We start from the raw sequence: 19,759 nt of genomic DNA on the forward strand, positions 1-19,759 counted from the left end.
GACTAATACACCACGGTGTTAGCCTACTATTTTTCTACAATTTGTCTTGGCATTTATGTGACTTGATATTGCTCACTTTCCTTGATTGACCAAATATTTTAATCATTTTAGCAGCTATTATATATATATATATATTTTTTCATTTTTTTCATTGTTTGTTCCCATATATTACCAGTTGGGAACCTAGTGATGTTATACTTGTATGCATTAGTCAAACAGAGAAACATTAGTAGCCGATTGCCCCTGCATTCAGTGTTCCTCCTACTTATTTTCTCTTAGATAGACATAAGAAAGACTAATCTAAGGGTGATTGAATTTTTCTCAGGAAGCCAATTACATTGATCAGTTATTAAAAAGGTTAAATGTTTTGACCCACTAAGCGGAACTACGGTGGATGTATAAATCTGGAACAGCAAACTGACAATGTTATGCCCTCTTAAGCCTCGCAGTGCACATTTGCATGGGCCAGTGACAATCACCCGATGACCAAACAGTGGAAACAAATGAAATAGTACGAGTTACAGATTTTCAGAGAATAACTACTAAAACTGTATTTTTTGGGGGGTAGAGGGACGAGGGATGAGCCTATGCATCCTGAAACACTGTCACTAAAAAAGTTTTTTTTATTTTTTAATAGCTTGTAGTGAGGAAATATGTGCTATGTTTGTTTTATAATGTGTTGAGGAATTTGCTGAGGCTTTCCTCCAGAAAATACTGCGTGACTAGCAAAAGAATACATTTCTAGGCTATTAAAGAAAAAAGTAACATTGTCGGTGAGTAAAATGTAATGTATATGTTGTTATTAATTGCTACTGATGGCTGCTTTCAGCACAAGTCTGGCCTTTTTCATTGTCATGACTGCATCTTCTTCCTATCCCCATAGGGTGTGCTGTCCAACATCTCCTCTATCACTGACCTGGGAGGCTTCGACCCCGTGTGGCTGTTCCTGGTCGTGGGCTGTGTCATGTTCATCCTGGGCTTTGCAGGATGCATCGGAGCTCTCCGGGAAAACACTTTCCTCCTGAAATTTGTACGTAATCTAAAATAGTGCTGGCATCCTGCTGCGCGGTACGCTCGTCGCCTTCTGCTGGCTAGCGATGGGCGAAACTGTCCAAATGAATTCCGCTGATTATTTTGCTAAAATACGCTCCGCATACGGATTTCATACATGAAAATCTGGGCAGATTCATTCAAATTCGCCATTGCCTGCAATCCAGATGGATTTCCTTTTTAGAAGAATCTGTTGCCTCTGCTGAAAAAGGAGCACACCTGAGCGATATGCAAAGTATATTTAAATAAGTCCCATCCCACACGTTCTAAAAGTATTTCTATGCCAACTATATAGAGTTCATAATAAGCCTAAGGCACCAACCTAATGACTGGAATAAGACCCAACTGGTCTAGAACCACAACCACTGCTTGTCTAGGCCACTGCTCTAGCAGAAATCTGCAGATCAAAGAAACTGCCTGATCTCAGGTAGATCCAAATTCACCCATCTCTGTTAGGGCGTGTGGCTTTTGTGTCTCGACCCAGAGATGCAACTAAGTACAGGCTTTTGGAAGGGTGGTGTCACTCTTATGACATGTTTAGTATTGGTACAGGAAGAGATGAACTTGAGGCTAAATCCTTTTTTTGTTTTGTTATAGTACACCCATTGTATTGGCACTGTGAGACTTAACATGGCCTCTCTCAGAGATATTACGTCTTGGTAGCTAAAGGTATAGTGGCCTCTCCTGCAGTTTTTGTCTAGTTGCGCCTTTAAATATGTATTTATTCAGCACCGTGGACATTGATAATGAGTGTTGATGCAAATTATGGTTGTTAATTCTTGCTCTACTGTTTTATTATTTAAGCAGGCTGAATGAATAACAAAGAATAATAACTTTGTCATATGGCGCTTTTATCCCAATGACCAGATGAACTTACAATCTATAAGTTTGGTGCCTGAGAGATAAAGTTGCTTGCCCACGGTCACAAGGAGCTGACACCGGGTTCCCCTGCTTCACCTCAATTGGTTACAGAATCAGTGTCTTTACTCGCTGAGCCACTCCTCCTAATATTAAAACTATACACATTTATTTTCCATGCACGTCATCTATTCTAGTTATTATTGGCCAATAATTTGACATGGATTACAGATCGCATCCAAAAAGTATTATTTCATTATTTTAAGATTGTTGTATTGATAGCATCCTGACCTTTATGTGTAGACATTTCTGAAAAGCTTTAAAAAAGATACTTGAACCTGATGGCATAGAAATGCGAGAAATAGATTTACCTGTTTGGAGCTACAGATTTGTAGTGTTTAAGTTGCAGCTTTGCTAAGAGACGGAAAATAAATATAAAAAAACACCCCCTGCTTAAAGCTGCAGTTCAAGCTCCAGTTTTTTTTTTTTTTTACTTCAATAGTGTCATGTGGGCAATCTCTACTTACCTAAAGAACGGCATAGCTGCCGGTCAATTCGTTCTCCGTCTATTGATCGGCGAAGTTTAGCGACACTTTAGATATGGGGAATGTAAATGGTTGCTATAGTAACCAGCATGCTTGTTAAAATAGAATACAAGAAAATTGGTCTTTCAAAGTTGTTTTTTTTTAAAACAGAAAATGCTAAAAGTATTTTTTCTTACTACAGAACAGATTTATTAAAATAAACACACATGCAGGATATTGCTTGAACTGCAGCTTTAAGATACTGTACTGCAGCTTTAAGCTCATCTACTGTATACTAAGCACATCCGTGTTACAGGGACAAGGATGTTATTATAGCATTTTAATATTATTTCTTATGTACGTATGCTATAAAGTTATTGGTAAGCAAGGCAGACATGGTGTGAGCCTTGACATTGGCTCAGTGATTAAGAATAGCAAAGACAGAGACAGATAAAGATTTGCTTCATTACAGAGTAAAACTAAACCCTGCAGTATTCCCTGTGGGATCCAACACAGATTAGAAACAGAGCACAGATAGGGAGTGGGCAGTTTAACAAGTTTATAGCAGAATGTGTAAACATAAAAGAGAAAGTACTAGTGAGAAGGAGCTATTTGCACCGTATGCATGCATTTATCCTGTAGTTTATTGTCAACTATAAACACTGTACTTGTATAACAACATAAAGTTTATATCTGCCGTAGCAGCATTAACCACACATGTGGCATACAGCGATTGCACATTGCATTCCTTATGGCTCGTTGGTCCATTGTACAGATGTAACAGATGTTATTGCAACCATTACCGCGATTCTTTAACGCGACCGCAATATTTATCGCAAATCAATATCACAACCCCTATCAAACAACGGTAATTCATTTTTCTGTGTTATTTCTGGCATTAACTGCCGTTAACGGGGGTATTAACGTCCGCTACATCTCCAATTCTCCTGATTAGGACTTTCCGCTCCATATGCGGTGGAGTCCTACTCCGGGTTGTGTTACAGCAGCAAGATAATGCAGAAAGACGTGTTGCAAATTATAGCACCACAACAATACCGAGTTTATTGCCTACCATTGTATATTGCTAACTCATTCACTCTACTTTTTGGATTTCGTGTAAGCCTTTTTATTCCTGGGGAATCTTGCTCGAGTAAAAACAGGCTAATGACATCTCCAAGGGAGATCTGGTGATGTTTACTTTGATCCCTTGAGAAGGTCCACAGCTGTCAGTCTGCTGCTGCAGCTCTGGTACCATCAGTGGAAAGGCGATACGGTACTAAGATGGAGGCCAAGGATCAGCCAGAAGAAATGCGTTAGTGTGTACGTTTAAAATCTTACTTAAGCTTCTCTGTAAGCTACAGTAATCAAAATGTTGGGAATGTATTTGGCCGTAATTAATGTCAATACCTGTTATTAATATCAAGGTTCGTGTCCCTTCAGATAGCAGCATTGAGAGAGAGAAAAAGATGGCTTCCCTTAGGATTAGACAGAATAGGTGGATATAAAACAGACTTTTTAAAGCACAATTTTTATACTTTTCTGATGTGCTGTAGCTTTTTTTTTTTTTTTTTTAACAAACAGGCAAAAAAATATTCTGTAGGGTATGGTGAAATCTGTCCCATTTGAGATTCTTAATTCCATTTCTTTTTATTCAGCCAATTAAAATAACCACTTTAATGGCAGATAAAAAAATGAGTACAAAAATATACTTAAGGCAAGCTTCCCTGGAAAAATGCAGCTGGATAGTAGATAAGGACCATTCAGCCCAAAAGTCTTATCATACCGTTACGAACAGTTAGACTGTATTTGGTCTCAGGCTTCTATCTCTTGTAGATAAAAAGAACTGAAAGCTGCACTACAACCTAAGATCGTAACACAGCCACACCCCAAACAAAATGCTCCCTAAAGTGAGGTGGACATGAATGAATAACAGAAAAAGAAAAAAGAAAATCCCATAAGGCGAGATTCACGGAAACTCCATAACGGTGCACACAGAGTGGGTGAAAGTACACATTTATGAAGTCAATAACCAATGATGAAACATACAAGACAAATGTAGTAAAAACACTAAAAAAACATATAAATGGACCGTCTCCCGAGAACTAAAGTAACATAAATAATAATGTAGTCAGCAGTCAACTATGGGGTACTCTATTGTAAGATATAGTAATCTAGTACCATGTCTTGCACTATCCATAAGGTCCAGAAGGGGTTAATTAATAGCCTCTCCTGAAACATAGGATAACTGCCCGGACAGCAAAAAAAGGAGGAAAAATATGTAATTAAACCTCTAAATAGGGTAAATGAATACTCAGAAAAATATCCCAGAATATAAACATGACAAACCCTGGTGGAATGAATTGGAGCAGTAGCAATGCAAAAAGTGGAACTAAGCAGAAGGTTATACTCTCAAGTACTCTAAGTACAAGTATCAAATAATGGTGGTAACGTGATACATCGGATCAACAAGAGAAGTAGCAAAATAGCAGCAGCAATAATAGAGACAAACTTCTTGCGTGCAGTATATCAGGAGACTGATGTTTGTGACAGCTCCTGCACGGGCATATTATCCTGCACGGGCGTCATTATGTGCGTAACTCTTGTGTGTCTTATTTTCAGTTTTCTGTGTTCCTGGGAATCATTTTCTTTCTGGAACTCACAGCCGGTGTTCTGGCATTTGTCTTTAAAGACTGGATTAAAGACCAGCTGTATTTCTTTATTAACAACAACATCAGAGCGTATCGAGATGACATCGACCTACAGAACCTCATTGACTTCACGCAGGAATATGTACGTACCGTATATCCTGTTATTTTCAACTCTGGCTACTTAATCTTGTGTATGACTTAGGGGATGCATTTGCCATATAAAATACTTTTGCATTTGAACCAAACGGTCCAGGTTTTATATCTAGGGCTCTATATATATACCGTTGGCCCCAGTTTTGCAGCCAGAATAATTTGATGAGTGCCCAATTTAAGTTGATATGTATCATGTTGCAAACTGGAGCACTGCTTCCAAACCAGGTGCACAATGAGTCATTTTAACTCGGTGTCATTTTACACCAATTTAACAAGGTGCTTTACTCCGATTTTGTTCCACTTGCCCCAGTAAGAGGAGTTAGGGAAACAGATAGTGCTGTATTATAATTAAAAAAAACCTCCAGAACTGCATCCGCTGCATGTAGAAAAAGACACGAGATGTGATCAGCTCTGTGCTGGACAGGGGAGTGCCATCAAAGCTCCCAAAGGATAACATACTAAATTAGAATCAAATAGTCCACAGCACTCAAATTGTATACAAAATTAACTTACATTTATTAGCGGATAGCAATGAAAGACAAACACAAGCGACATTTCAGGCCTCCGTGACCCTTTATCAAGCTCTATGTCAGCCGCTCTATTATAGCAAACAGAGATATAAGCTTCGCCCCCCCACATCCATCCAACGACCGAGTGTCCTAACTGAAAAAAAACCCTCTCTGGAGTATCTATGCAGCCAAGCAACATAGGATGCCTCATCAAGGTAACCAAGAGGCATCCGTGTTTATAGGCAACCCAACGCTGAGCTCTGCGTACCAGGACTTCCTAATCAATAGTCATAGCGTTGTGTGGGAGCTGACCAGGGCCGGCTGAGATTATTGCAGGGCTCGGTGCAGGGACATGTGGTGTGGGGCCTCTTACCTTTCTTCGCCATCTTGAATTAAACCAAATACATTATATATACCAAAATCAGAAGACATAGCTATAAAATAAGAAGTACAGAAAAAAAATCACTAAATCTAACTAAACCCATCAAAAGGAACACAACCTACAGACTGGCCAAAGCAGCATAATACATAATATAATACACAATCACTAAATCTCCAAAGTAGAAATAGGTTAAAGATAACTCACTAGATTGGAGATATTTATCATGACAAATATCAAAATACATTACAGGAAAAGAAATAACAGTATCACATCTTAAATAGCATAAAGAAGAACATATACAGGAGATCATAGTCAATAATAGCTAAGCAAACTTGCCCAAAGGAAGTTGGTCATTCATCTACCATAAAAATACATTGGTACCATGTTTCTATAGACAGCCACATATCAATACAGGTAGTGGAAAATGGTATACATTCACAAAGCCCACAAAGAAGGCAAAGCAAGCATCTTTAAAATACAATCTAAAAGAATAACCCACCTAATGGGATCATTTGTATGTCGCAGTGCAGGAATATATGGTAAACCACAAACATGACAATTCATTAATGTTGTGTGTGTCAATTTATAAAAGGACCTACATTTAACCCAACCACAAATCTGTGAGGAACAATAATAGATACATCCACACTTCCTTAGAGATGACAGAGCAATATGTGGTCAGCCAGTAATACAGTACCAGTCACCGGAGGCTAGAAAGAGATATAGAGAGAATCATAGTCAAATCACAGTGACAGTATACAGCATAACACTCTACAAGTTGGAACCTCCGTCCGTACTCGTAGGCGGTAAAACATACCTGCAGAAACACTGAAAGCTCATAATCTCTAGTTAGTCCTCTAGAGCAGGGATGCTAAACTCCATTCCTTAAGACCCCCCAACAGGTCAGGTTTTAAGGACATCCCAGCTTCAGCACAGGTGGCTCAATCAGTGGCTCAGTCGAAGACGGAAACACCTGTGCTGAAGCTGGAATATTTAGAAAACCTGACCTGTTGGGGGATCTTGATGACTGGAGATTAGCATCCCTGCTCTAGGGGACAAGGAGTCCCAAACTCTCGATCCAACCCGGAGATGTTTAACCCTGTCTCAGCCCCTTCTTAGGGGTTGGCACCCAGTTAATGACTTGGTACCATAGGTGGCTAACCCCACACTGTTTGTAGGAACTGAGCCGGTACTGGCACATCCATGTTCCCACATCTGATTGTGAATTTCTGAAGGCAAATGTGATCTATATTTTAAGGATATGTGTCAAATGATGCTCCTGTAGCTGGTGCAGTTTTCATTTCTCTTTGCATCAAATGATTCCCCCAGGTTTTGGTGGCATTAACCTTTGCTTATAAGAGATTTGTGCTTAATGTAAGAAGCAAGGTTAACATGTTTCATACACAGGTAGCAAATTGCTGCAGACGAAGTATGAAGATGAAGATGTCTTTGCTCTGTATTTTGGATCTAATTTCACCATTTTAATACATATCCCTCTCTTAGTGTTTGCGCTGTGTGACCTTCAGTGTGTCCCACAAACAATTTAGATGGTGCTTATCACAAGCACAATTTGCTGTGCCTATATTCTTCTTCTACTTGTTCTTGTCGTTTTCACGTCGGCTCGATGTACATGCGCATTAGCCGTCGGCTTGGCGCACAAGCGCATGCGCATAGCACAGAAGGGTCCTCGGGCCTTTGCGCATGCGCAGACATTGTCGGCTCGCACATGCGCAGATGCAGCCATCGCTGCAATCAAGTGTATACGGGCCCTTGCGCATGCATAGAAAAATAGTCCGGCTGATCTCCGGCGCGCGGCAGCCGTCAGCGCATCGTGCTTCGGCAGCAGCACCATCAGAGGAGAAGAGGACACAGAGCCAAGACCACACCCCACCCACCCCCAGAGTCAGACACACTATGTCACATACTGTGTCACACAGTCACACACACACACTGCCAAACACACACACACACACACATACATACAGGGGTGTGCCGAGCACGCACATTCTAAGTCAATTTTTTTGCGTTTTGTCAATGAAATTGTATTTTGATTTTTAATTAAAAACATCTGATTTGGCTGCACTTATTGTATTATTATAATTCCCTGTACTGTATTCTTTGTGAAGCGCTGAGTACACTTTTGTGCTATATAAATAAAGACATAAAACAACCAGCACAAATACAATTTCTGTGACAAAATAGTGACAAAAGACAAAGAAGTTTCACTTAAAATGCGTGTGCTCGGGGCGTGTCCAGGACGCTGATGAGAACGGTCGGGTAGCAGAGGAGCTCCCTAGACCCAAGCATAAAACTACAAAAGCAGCGCTTTCCCACCCCAAAAAAATCACCACAAAACAGCTCAAAACCTAGAGGAAACCCTCGAGAAGGCAATGGCAGGCAAACAAAAAGCCCAATCGGGCCCAGGAATTGCCCGTTTTCTCTCCCCTTCTCAGAGGAGCTCGGAGGCTGCCACAAGAAGCCAAGATGGCGGCGGCCCCACACCACGCGGGGCCAAGCAAGCGGCAATGGAGCGTGACCGCACCGACACACCACCACCGCAAGACGAAGCCCTAACGCGGGATTACATGCAAGAGCTAATAACATCAATGCTGAACAAGCTACATGCTTCACTCAAAGCGGACCTTAAAGCTGCGGTCTCTGAACTGAAACAGGAGATCTCGGGCCTCTCAGAGCGCACCGCGGAGCTGGAAATAAAAATGGCTGACGCAACACAGGCCCAAGAAGACGCCGCGAACGAAATCTACCGGCTGGGGGCCGAAGTGAGTAATCTTAAAGACCAGATAGAGGACCAGGAAAACCGAGATCGAAGACAAAACATCAGGATCAGAGGGATCCCAGAATCGGTCCTCCCAGCCCAGATTAAACCTTACATCCTGGCCCTTTACCAATCCGTCTGCCCTGACCTTACTCCAAGTGAGTGGGAAATGGACAGAGCACATCGAGCCTTGGGACCAAGGTCAGATGACCCCAACAGAGCTAGAGACGTGATTGCAAGAATCCACCATTATACAATAAAAGAGCAAATCATGGCAGCATGCCGCGCGCAAGAACCTATCACCCACAAAGGCGACCATCTTCAAATATATAACGACCTGTCTAAACGCACGGTGCTCAGGAGAAAAGAGATGCAACCTCTAACCAAACTCCTGCGTGAAAAAGAAATCAAATATAACTGGGGCTTCCCGTTTAAACTGCTGGTGCAGAAAAACGGGAAATACCATACCATCAGACACCCAGAGGATATGGCGCGCTTTGCCAAAACGGTTGGACTGAACCCGCCAGCAGAGTGGGATAAGAACCCCTCCAGAGTCCAAGAACCGGACACACGAGACCCGCCAGCAAGAACATCCGAAAGGCTGGCAGGACAAAGACAAGGCAGAGTCAAGTGAAGACCCTGAAAACTCACCAAACAAGGCCATCACAAAGCGTCTACCAGAAATTAGCTAAACACTCAAACACATCAGAAACCCCCTCCCCCCCCTCCCCTCTCCCCCCCCCCTCCCCTCTCTCCCCCCCCCCCTCCCCTCTCTCCCCCCCCCCTCCCCTCTCTCCCCCCCCCCTCTCCCCTCTCTCCCCTCCCCACCCACACCTCCCCCCCCCCCCGCCCGCCACCCCTCTACCTCTCCCCCCTACCCCCTCCTTCACCCCCCAAAGAACCCACAGACCCGTCTGCAAACCTGATCCTCCGCATCAAAGACGGCTGCCGATACCAGCGGAGCGGATGACGTCGAGACGCGGCAGGCGGCCGACCAGAGAGTGAACGTGGCGAGTACCTGGAGGCGGCAAAGCCTCTTACAGCACACCGGAACGGCCGCAGTAATGAGGACGGACGTGCACACCGACAGCCCCGACGCTGAAGCTTAGCTGAGACAGTGTGGAGCCAAGACCCGCCGTCGCGAGGGGAACACAGGATCCTTTTGCCCCTCCCCTCCCGGAGGCCCCGACAACCGACCGGCCCTCACGGGAGCGGAGGAAGCGAGCACTCAGACGGGAACCCAGGACATCCGGTCGGATCACCCCCTCCGCTTTCTTTTGTCTCCCCCCTATCACCCCACCGTGACCCCAACGGTAACCGTGAGTACTACTGCCTGTATAACACTGCGGCGATCAGAGAGTCACGCCACTGTCGGGAGAACACGGGCCTGCTCCCCCCCCATCCCCCCCCTCCCGGCCACAGAAGGCCTCCCCATGCCTTGACACCCGACCCCCCCCCCCCCCCCCCCAGGGCCCCATGAGACCCTTATCGACATGAAAAGAACTTGGACAATACAAAGATACCCTGGTCTGCGACCCATTCAAACCATGGGCTGCAGACATAAAACTTTAAAATAATTCTGACTAAAAAGAACAATGAGATTCCTAGGGGCGTATATGTTCAATGTTCCAAGCCGATAGCAAAATCTAAGAATAGGAGTCCCTCCTCAATCCCTCCCCCCCCACCTCCCCTCCCCCCCACCTTTCCCCCCCTCCCCACCTTCCCCCCCCCACCTTTCCCCCCCCCACACTCCCTTCCCTCCCTATCCTCTCTCCCCCCCCCCCCCTCCCTCATGCTGTAGCCGAGACAGACTACTGCCCAAGACTGTACCGTAAATGTGCCAGGATACTAGACAAGAATACTCAGATGTATATGCCAGGGCGAAATTATCAGGTTCTCATACAGATACTGCTGTATGCGTCGTTGTAAGCCTTTGACAGGTTACCTACTGCGCATGACGAAACAGGTCTACCATGCTGCATGCCTGGACCACATCACAGTATAGGTAAATCCAGGCTTGCAATGGTACACCTCGGCATCATAACGCAGGGGGTATCAGTGTGATTGTGATACGCCCCTTGTCAGACCTGTACTGTTGTGTATGTCAAGGTAGATTTGATATATTAAATGCCAGGATCACGTAACTATGAAGAAACAGCGCCGATGTATTACATGCCATGACAATAACGATGTGTAGGTTAAGGCAGGCTTACTATGTAACCTAACAGGAACATTTCTCTGTATATGTTAACCAGAAAGCTGATTGTGTACTAATAATAGACAACGTATATGATACTACACACAATGCATACAGTCCCAATAAAACAGGTTAACCCAGGCTTGCTATAACATACCCCAGGATCTAAGATCAGGAGGCGCTCGCGCGACGAAGTTGTATTCCGTGTCAGACCCATATTGTTATCTATGTTAAGGTAGATTTGAAACATTATATACCAGGGTTATATCGCAATGTTTAAACAAGCAGACCAAATGTATTGCATGTCATGACAATAACGAGATGTAGATCAACGCAGGTTTCCTATGTTACCTACCAGGCACATCCGTCTGTGTATGTTAAACCAGAAAACTGACTGTGTACTAGTATGGGCTGTGTTTAGGAAACTACACACAACACATACAGATCCAATAAAAGGCAGACCTAACCCATAACTACCAACATAGAGAAGAAAGAAAGTTAGGACGCCCCCCACCCTCAACTCCCCCCCCCCATCCTACCCTCACCACCCGCCCCTGTGCTCCCCGCCCCCCACCGCCCCAGTAGAACGCTGCCAACCGGCCTTAAGTAACCAACAGAGAAATACGCACCCTTATATACCTCACCAAAATGGTGAAATAACCCGAGCCATACAACCAACGTCAGCGACTCCAACACTCATAACCTGAACGTCTCTTTGGGCGCTCACCCTCCCCCCTTTTTCTTTTTTTTCTTTCCCTTTCACTACCCACCCCCCCCCCCCCATACAAGTAAAACACGACGCAGCCTAAAACCGAAACATGACGACAGAAAAAGGGAAAGCGCAACACACTAGCAACCTAGGGTCTGGACCCCTCGGTTGCACGCCGGTCACTGGTGCCGGAACCTCCCTAGATGGGCACACCTGCCCAAATGCCGGCCTTCACTAGGCCTGGCAACACAATATTAGGACCTGAAAAGGCCCTAATCCTATCTGCTCTCTATCCGCTGACTCTGTCCCAGCGGATCTTTAACCACCCTCCCTCCCCCTCATTCCCCCCCCCCCCCTTCCTTGGCACCACACAAACAACTACCAAAGAAAATATAGACAAGACACATCCCTACCCCATAAACAAAGCAGCTTCCGAAGTAATACATACCTAGGACATAAAAGCAAGATCCCCTCCAGTGGGAAGGGGGAGATCCTGAGTCCTCAAGCCACAACAAAATCACAATGACATCCACAGCCCCAATAAAAATCTGCTCACTGAATGTTAAAGGGCTCCAAAATAATAGAAAACGGAGACTTGCACTCAACGATATGAAAAAAACAGGGGGAGACATCATATTCCTACAGGAGACCCACTTCACATCACAGGACCCCCCAAATTTATTCAAAAAAATATTCCCGACCTGCTTTTTTGCATCATTTAGTAGTAAGAAGAGGGGTGTGGCTATCCTTATCAGACAAGGCACCCCATTTAATCATGTCAGAACAACAATGGACCCAGAGGGTAGATTCCTAATGGTATATGGCTCCCTAGCGGGCTCGGCAATCGTCCTGATCAATGTATACGCCCCAAACGAGAACCAAACAGAGTTTTTACAAGCTGTTCTCGAGGGTGTTGACCCGGGATATCTGTCATCGATGATAGTGGGAGGAGACTTCAATATGGTCTTAAACCCTACCGAGGACAGATCAACCAACATGGGCCCCCCCCGCAAAACCCACTCCCAGATCAAGGGGAAAAGGTTCAGGGAAATCATGAGCGAATTCTCACTGGTGGATGTCTGGAGAACCCAACATCAGGGCCAGAGAGACTACACATTCTACTCAGCACCTCACCAGACTTACTCTCGAATAGACCACATCTTGACCACCAAAAATGTGATGGCGGCAGCCATAGAATCAGACATTGGCTCAATCACATGGTCAGACCATGCCCCGGTCACCTTGACTCTGTCAGTCCCCTTTGAAAAAACAACAACGTACACCTGGAGACTGAACGACTCACTACTAAATCACCCAGAGATCGAGAGAGAAGTCAGATCCTCACTTAAGGACTATTTCTCCCTCAATATGGGAACAGTCTCCTCTCCAGCAATCCTATGGGAAGCCCATAAGGCAACGATCAGAGGGAAATTTATTTCCATCGCATCCCACAGGAAAAAAGCCCGCCAAGCGCTAATCAAAGAACTCGCAGAAAACATAAAAGCAATAGAGCTAGCTCATAAAGCACATCCCTCAAAAAAAATATACAAGTCATTAATAGATGCTAGAACAAAGCTTAGACAAACCCAGCTGGAGGACGTTGAAAAGGCCCTCAAATGGACCAAACAACTATACTATGACAAAGGCAACAAAGCTGACAGACTCTTAGCTAGTAAATTAAGAGGGATACAAAAAAGATCCCAAATAACGGCGATCAAGAGTAGGTCTGGTGAGATTCAATATAGTGAAAGCAAGATTGCAGCGGAATTCACAAGATATTACACAGAACTATATAATTTAAGAGCTAAAAACGGCCGACCTGTACCGATAGCGTCAGAATCTATAACTCAATATTTAAATAAATGCCAACTCCCCTCACTGACGGAGGAGGAAAACACAGTCCTCAATGCTGAGATCTCAAAAGAGGAACTGGAAGAGGCGGTCAAATCACTAAAGCTTACTAAGTCTCCTGGCCCTGACGGTTTCACAAATATTTACTATAAAAGGTTCTTGCCAACCCTATCCACGCATCTACTAAAAATATTCAATTATTTTATGGAAGGGAATCAAATCCCCCCAACAATGTCTCTAGCCAATTTGGCTATAATACATAAGGATGGCAGAGACCCGATGCAATGTGGAAGCTACCGTCCAATCTCCCTCCTCAATAGTGATCTCAAACTATATAGCAAAATTTTGGCAAATAGGCTAAACCCAATATTACCGAGGTTAATTAATATCGACCAAGTAGGATTTGTCGCGGGGAGACAAGCCTCAGACAATACCCGAAAAATAATTAATATCATTGACCATGTTCACCTCACAGGCACCAAAGCACTCCTGTTAAGCCTGGACGCAGAGAAGGCGTTCGATAGAATAAACTGGCAATTTTTGGACCAGACTATGCGCAAATTTGGCTTTAAAGACGCATACTTAGAGGGGGTCCGTAGACTATATCAAAACCCGTCAGCCACAGTGAAACTACCAGGGGGCAATAACCACAGATTCGAGATAACAAATGGGACTCGACAGGGATGCCCTCTATCTCCTCTCCTCTTTGCGCTAACGATAGAACCACTAGCATCAGCAATACGACTCAATACGGACATCCAAGGAATAGAAATTGGAAACAGGCAGCATAAAATCTCCCTATTCGCGGATGATGTCATACTAACCCTTTCCAAACCCCAAATCTCCCTACCCAACCTTCAAAAAGAACTCCGGGATTTTGGAAAAATCTCAGGATATAAAATAAACAATGATAAGTCAGAAGCCCTGAACCTAAGTCTGCCAGAGCCAGAGGTGAAACTCCTCAAACTAAACTTCAATTACCGTTGGAGCTCCTCTTGTATCAAATACTTGGGGGTTAAGATATCGAGGACCTACCAATCCCTATACCAACATAACTATCCGACCTTATTCCATAAAATTAAACAAGATTTAGAAAAATGGGGAGGTTATCAAATATCATGGATCGGGAGAATGGTCTCGGTTAAAATGAACATACTCCCTAGGTTATTGTATTACTTCCAGACTCTCCCGGTCCACATCCCTGGCTCGGAACTGAAAAATATCCAAAAACTAATCTTCCACTTTATTTGGCAAGGTAAAAAACCTAGAGTCCCTAGAACAGTTCTCTTGGCCTCAAGGGGGAGAGGAGGACTAGGAGTCCCAGACATCACAAAATACTACCTAGCTGCCCAACTGCGACAGGTGGTAGTCTGGAACGCAAACCCAAACCAATATTGTTGGCTGGATATAGAAACACAATATGCCGGAACGCCTTCACTGCCGGCTTGCCTTTGGTCCCTGAACAAGGAGGACATGCAGAATAGAAAATTCAAACTAGGCCCAATGAGACACACATGGGAGACCTGGACGAAAAGCAAACTCAAGTACAAGCTCACAACACCACAATCCCAACTTACACCGATTCACAAAAATCCGAAATTCCCACCTGGCTGTGAGCCCAGACAATTTGACCAATTTCAAACCAAAAACATCAGGGTGATTGCCGACCTCTTGAGCCTCGGGGAGTTCCTGAGCTATCAAAACATACAAACCAAATATGGAATAATAGGACTGAACGTGTTCAAGTACTTACAAATTCGACACTTTATCCAAACAATATCCCCAACATTGAAATTTCCCCCTCTCACAGGTTTTGAGCGGCTCTGCAGAGAAACAGCTCACCAGAAAGGTCTAATAACTCAAATATGTGCGGAGCTAGAGAGGGGCACAGAAGCCCCCACACATGACTATATGCTGCATTGGGCAGCAGAATTGGGCATAGTTATAGACCGAGAGGATTGGGAAAGTATTTGGGAAAATGCCTCAGGAACTTCTATATGTACCACAATCAGAGAAAATATTTACAAAATAATGTTCCGCTGGTATCTTACCCCAGTCAGACTAAATCAAATCTACCCCCTGGCATCCGATCTATGTTGGAGAGGCTGCGGTCAAAAGGGGGACATGGCCCACATTTGGTGGACATGTCCGGAAATTCAGAAATACTGGGAAACAACACAAAAATTAATAGAGGAGGTCACAGACCTCAAAATACCTGTTGAACCGCTGACCTACCTGTTGGCCAGGCCCCTAGACTATCTGGACCGACCAACAGGAAAATTAGTCTCCTTCATCCTCACGGCGGCTAGGTGTGCGGTGGCAGCCGCCTGGAAGAAAGTGTCTCCCCCCTCAAAACAAACAATAATAAAAAGGGTGCAAGAAGTAATGGACATGGAGAGATTGTCCGCTTTCCTTAAGAGGTCTTCTACCTCATTCACTAATATTTGGGATCCATGGTACACCCACATGGCGCTCCTAAGACGAAACACCCCTTAACAGATCAGAGACCCAATGGACACCAAGATCCAAACCAGAACTGCCAAGAAGCTAGGGAATAAGACCTTTCCCCATTACACCCTCCCCACCCCCCCCCCCACCCCACCCCCCCTCTCTTCTCTATCCCCTCTCTGTTTCCATGCTCGCGCCGCCCCGTTGGACCACATATGGTCAGGGAGACGTTGAGCCTTTCCTCTTCTCTCCCCAGTTAAGGAAAAAAAAAAAAAATGTGTATTAGACGGGCTTACTGTTTGTATTATCTATACCCTGTAATGTCATAACTGTCTAATAAAAAAAAATTGAAACAAAAAAAAAATGCGTGTGCTCGGCACACACACAATCAGCCTATAAGAATAACATGAATCTTGAGGTAGAGGCAATAATGTCACCAATGCATTACTTAATAATAAATGTATTCATCATAATCTGCTTTGTATTCTTTATGCAACTATATAGTATATCTTCTTCACACTTTACAGATAAGCTGGGTACAGATTAAACATTTTCTCAGTGTATTTATGTGTAAACCCCATGAAAAGGTACTGATCAAAGAGTGAAACAATATCACACTAATGATAATTTGGGCTGTAGAGTAGGTCAGGAAGAACACAGTGTATGTGTTAGCTTTAGAGTAGGAAGCATCAGAAAGAAGCCTGGAAATTTGGCAAGACTTTGCATTTCTATAAATATACAGCGTACACTGTATGGTGGAGGGTTTGGTCGCTTCTTTTACTCACTATTACATTTTTCTATAAAGGAAGGGAGGAATACAGTTTATCTTTATGTATGTATGTTCTTTACCACGGTAGCCTGTTCAACTGAATAAAACAAAAAAAAGCTGCACATTTGTAGAAGCCATCTGTTGAAAATAAGTGTACTTAGTTGGCCTGTAAGAGTGAAGCATAACGTTTTATCTGAGCAACAGGCACAGTCACATCCTTTTCTTGGGGTTGAGGAGGAGCGCAGGATAATTTCAAGATATGTGAAAAAATAAAAATATATATAGTGCAGATGGTAGATCACTGCTCAAAAGATAATCAATAAATGAAATGAACTCACAAAAATCGTATTGTATTACTGCATGTCAGAGATCCATCTCTCTCTGACTAGAGCCCTTTGTGTAGCTGGGGTCAGGATGCCTCTCAGTGGAGTGGATGATATGCAAGTGAAAGAGACCACAAATAGTGCATACTGTATAAACTATAAATATGTATTAGTCACAAATATTAAGGAAACTCACATTTTCCATAAATTCAATGGGTGGTGGAGAGAACCGCCGATAGAAGGGTGGTGAAGTGTAAGGCTGCTGCCCGGTGCTTCCTTTCACTTACACCTCACAGTGTAGTTCCGCATCAGTCTCTGCCGTCGCGTCACTTCCGGTTTCGCGTCACAGGTGAGGGCAGGAAGCCCTCAGGAGGATCCTGACGAAGCAGTGTGCGAAACGCGTAGAGTTAGAGTTTGGAGAGAATTTGCTCACTGAAGGACTGGCAATCTACTGCTGACACCAGACCCATTTTGGCTTCCTGCCCTCACCTGTGACGCGAAACCGGAAGTGACGCGACGGCAGAGACTGATGCGGAACTACACTGTGAGGTGTAAGTGAAAGGAAGCACCGGGCAGCAGCCTTACATTTCACCACCCTTCTATCGGCGGTTCTCTCCACCACCCATTGAATTTATGGAAAATGTGAGTTTCCTTAATATTTGTGACTAATACATATTTATAGTTTATACAGTATGCACTATTTGTGGTCTCTTTCACTTGCATATCATCCACTCCACTGAGAGGCATCCTGACCCCAGCTACACAAAGGGCTCCAGTCAGAGAGAGATGGATCTCTGACATGCAGTAATACAATACGATTTTTGTGAGTTCATTTCATTTATTGATTATCTTTTGAGCAGTGATCTACCATCTGCACTATATATATTTTTATTTTTTCACATATCTTGAAATTATCCTGCGCTCCTCCTCAACCCCAAGAAAAGAAAATTCTACATCCTGGGACTTGGAACTGTCCCACCAGAGGAAGTTGAGCTGCACTTGTACACTTTTATTTTTATTATCACTTTGTGGTGTAAGGTTTATTGTGTGTATCTAAGGTGTTTCACTTATTACACCAATCAAATAGTAATTGGGAAGCGCCCAGTCCATCCACATTCCCCACTCCCCCACCCACTGTCACAGTCACATCCTGACAGAACGAAGGGGTGGATTCATTAACCTCCAGTGTGGGTATCGTGGTGTGATAAACTAGATCAGAGATTAGGAAATCCCCGTGCAAAATTCAAATCCATCTTCAGAAACATCATCCTAATGTCTCAACCACCCAATGACATAACCACCTTCATTTAGGAACATTATCTTCCAGGAAAGTATATCTCCGCCTGTCAAATGTGCTCTTCTGTCAAACATTGTCTTCCAGGGGTCTGCAGATTCCCACCATGAGCCACACAGTTCACACTTACATTTGTGTCTATCACTTGTTTTGAAGGGGCTTGTAGTACATTCACTATTAGCGGATTTTTTTTTAAATAGCTGGCAGTGTTATAGTTAAGGATTTTAAAAAAAAGATGTGTTTCCAAAACCTGGATATTTGTGGAAAAGGCAAATGAGTTAACCATTTCACTGCCAGAGGGGCCGGCAACACATTGTTGAGATATGTACTGTAGGTGCTTTTTGCAGGGAAAGGGTTAAGATAAGAAGGACTAACTATAGTAATTTTATATTTGTACGTGTGAATACACCTTTAATAAGCAACACAATCCTCAATTAGAAGAGTCCAGGCCAAGACTGTGTGGCTTGTTGCATTCTGGTTTGTTCCCTTTTACATGCTAATGTGCTTTACCTGGCGTTCCATTTACCTCTCCCTCTCACTAGTGGCAATGCTGTGGGGCTTTTGGAGCTGATGACTGGAACCTAAACATTTATTTCAACTGCACGGACACCAACGCTAGTCGCGAGCGATGTGGAGTGCCGTTTTCCTGCTGCACGAAAGACCCAGCAGTAAGATATTCCCATAGAGAAAAGTACCTGGATTGCCTTATTATTATACAGCCTTATGTATACCACAGTACTTCTACTTATAAGAATGTGTAATTTGACACCCCTGACTTACCCCTGATATTTTCTTACCTTAGAGACCTAAATACATTATTGGAAAGTTCCAATCTTTTTCACAACTGGGATTCAATATCCATACCCCATATTGTTGTAATCCTTCAAAACACAGATAAAGAAACCACTATTTGGGGGCAGGGCTCTCCTGTACTGCTGCTGACAGGCACCACAGTGATGCAACATAATACATCTGAAAAGTGTCTGTAAGTGGGTACAACATTAAAACCGTATTCCTAATTAAAGAGCGTTTTTGCGGAAGGTAATTAGATGGATTTAGCAATACTCGTTATTGCCATGCAATCAACATTTTGTTTCACAACCTAAGCTGCTGTTTAATTTTCTAAAATAATGCTTATTTCTTCCCTTGCAATGTCTTTGCAATACAAATGTGACATTCTTTTTTTTTTTTTATGTGTAGGAGGATGTCATTAACACTCAGTGTGGCTATGATGTCAGACAAAAGCCAGTAAGTATAAGTGTGTATGG

At 43.6% G+C, this 19,759-nt stretch overlaps 1 protein-coding gene across 2 annotated transcripts in view; it reads left to right on the plus strand.

Annotated features, from left to right (window-relative positions):
• TSPAN5 (tetraspanin 5) overlaps nucleotides 1-19,759 on the plus strand; it is a 176,438-nt gene that overhangs the window by 149,770 nt on the left and 6,909 nt on the right. For both annotated transcript variants that reach the window (XM_075609639.1, XM_075609631.1), the window contains exons 3-6: nucleotides 884-1,030; nucleotides 5,052-5,222; nucleotides 19,034-19,159; nucleotides 19,692-19,739. In XM_075609639.1, the coding sequence (XP_075465754.1) occupies nucleotides 884-1,030; nucleotides 5,052-5,222; nucleotides 19,034-19,159; nucleotides 19,692-19,739 (492 nt within the window). The remainder of the gene's footprint in view (nucleotides 1-883; nucleotides 1,031-5,051; nucleotides 5,223-19,033; nucleotides 19,160-19,691; nucleotides 19,740-19,759) is intronic.

Source organism: Ascaphus truei, chromosome 1, assembly GCF_040206685.1.
Source record: "Ascaphus truei isolate aAscTru1 chromosome 1, aAscTru1.hap1, whole genome shotgun sequence".
In the NCBI taxonomy this organism is placed as follows: domain Eukaryota; kingdom Metazoa; phylum Chordata; class Amphibia; order Anura; family Ascaphidae; genus Ascaphus; species Ascaphus truei.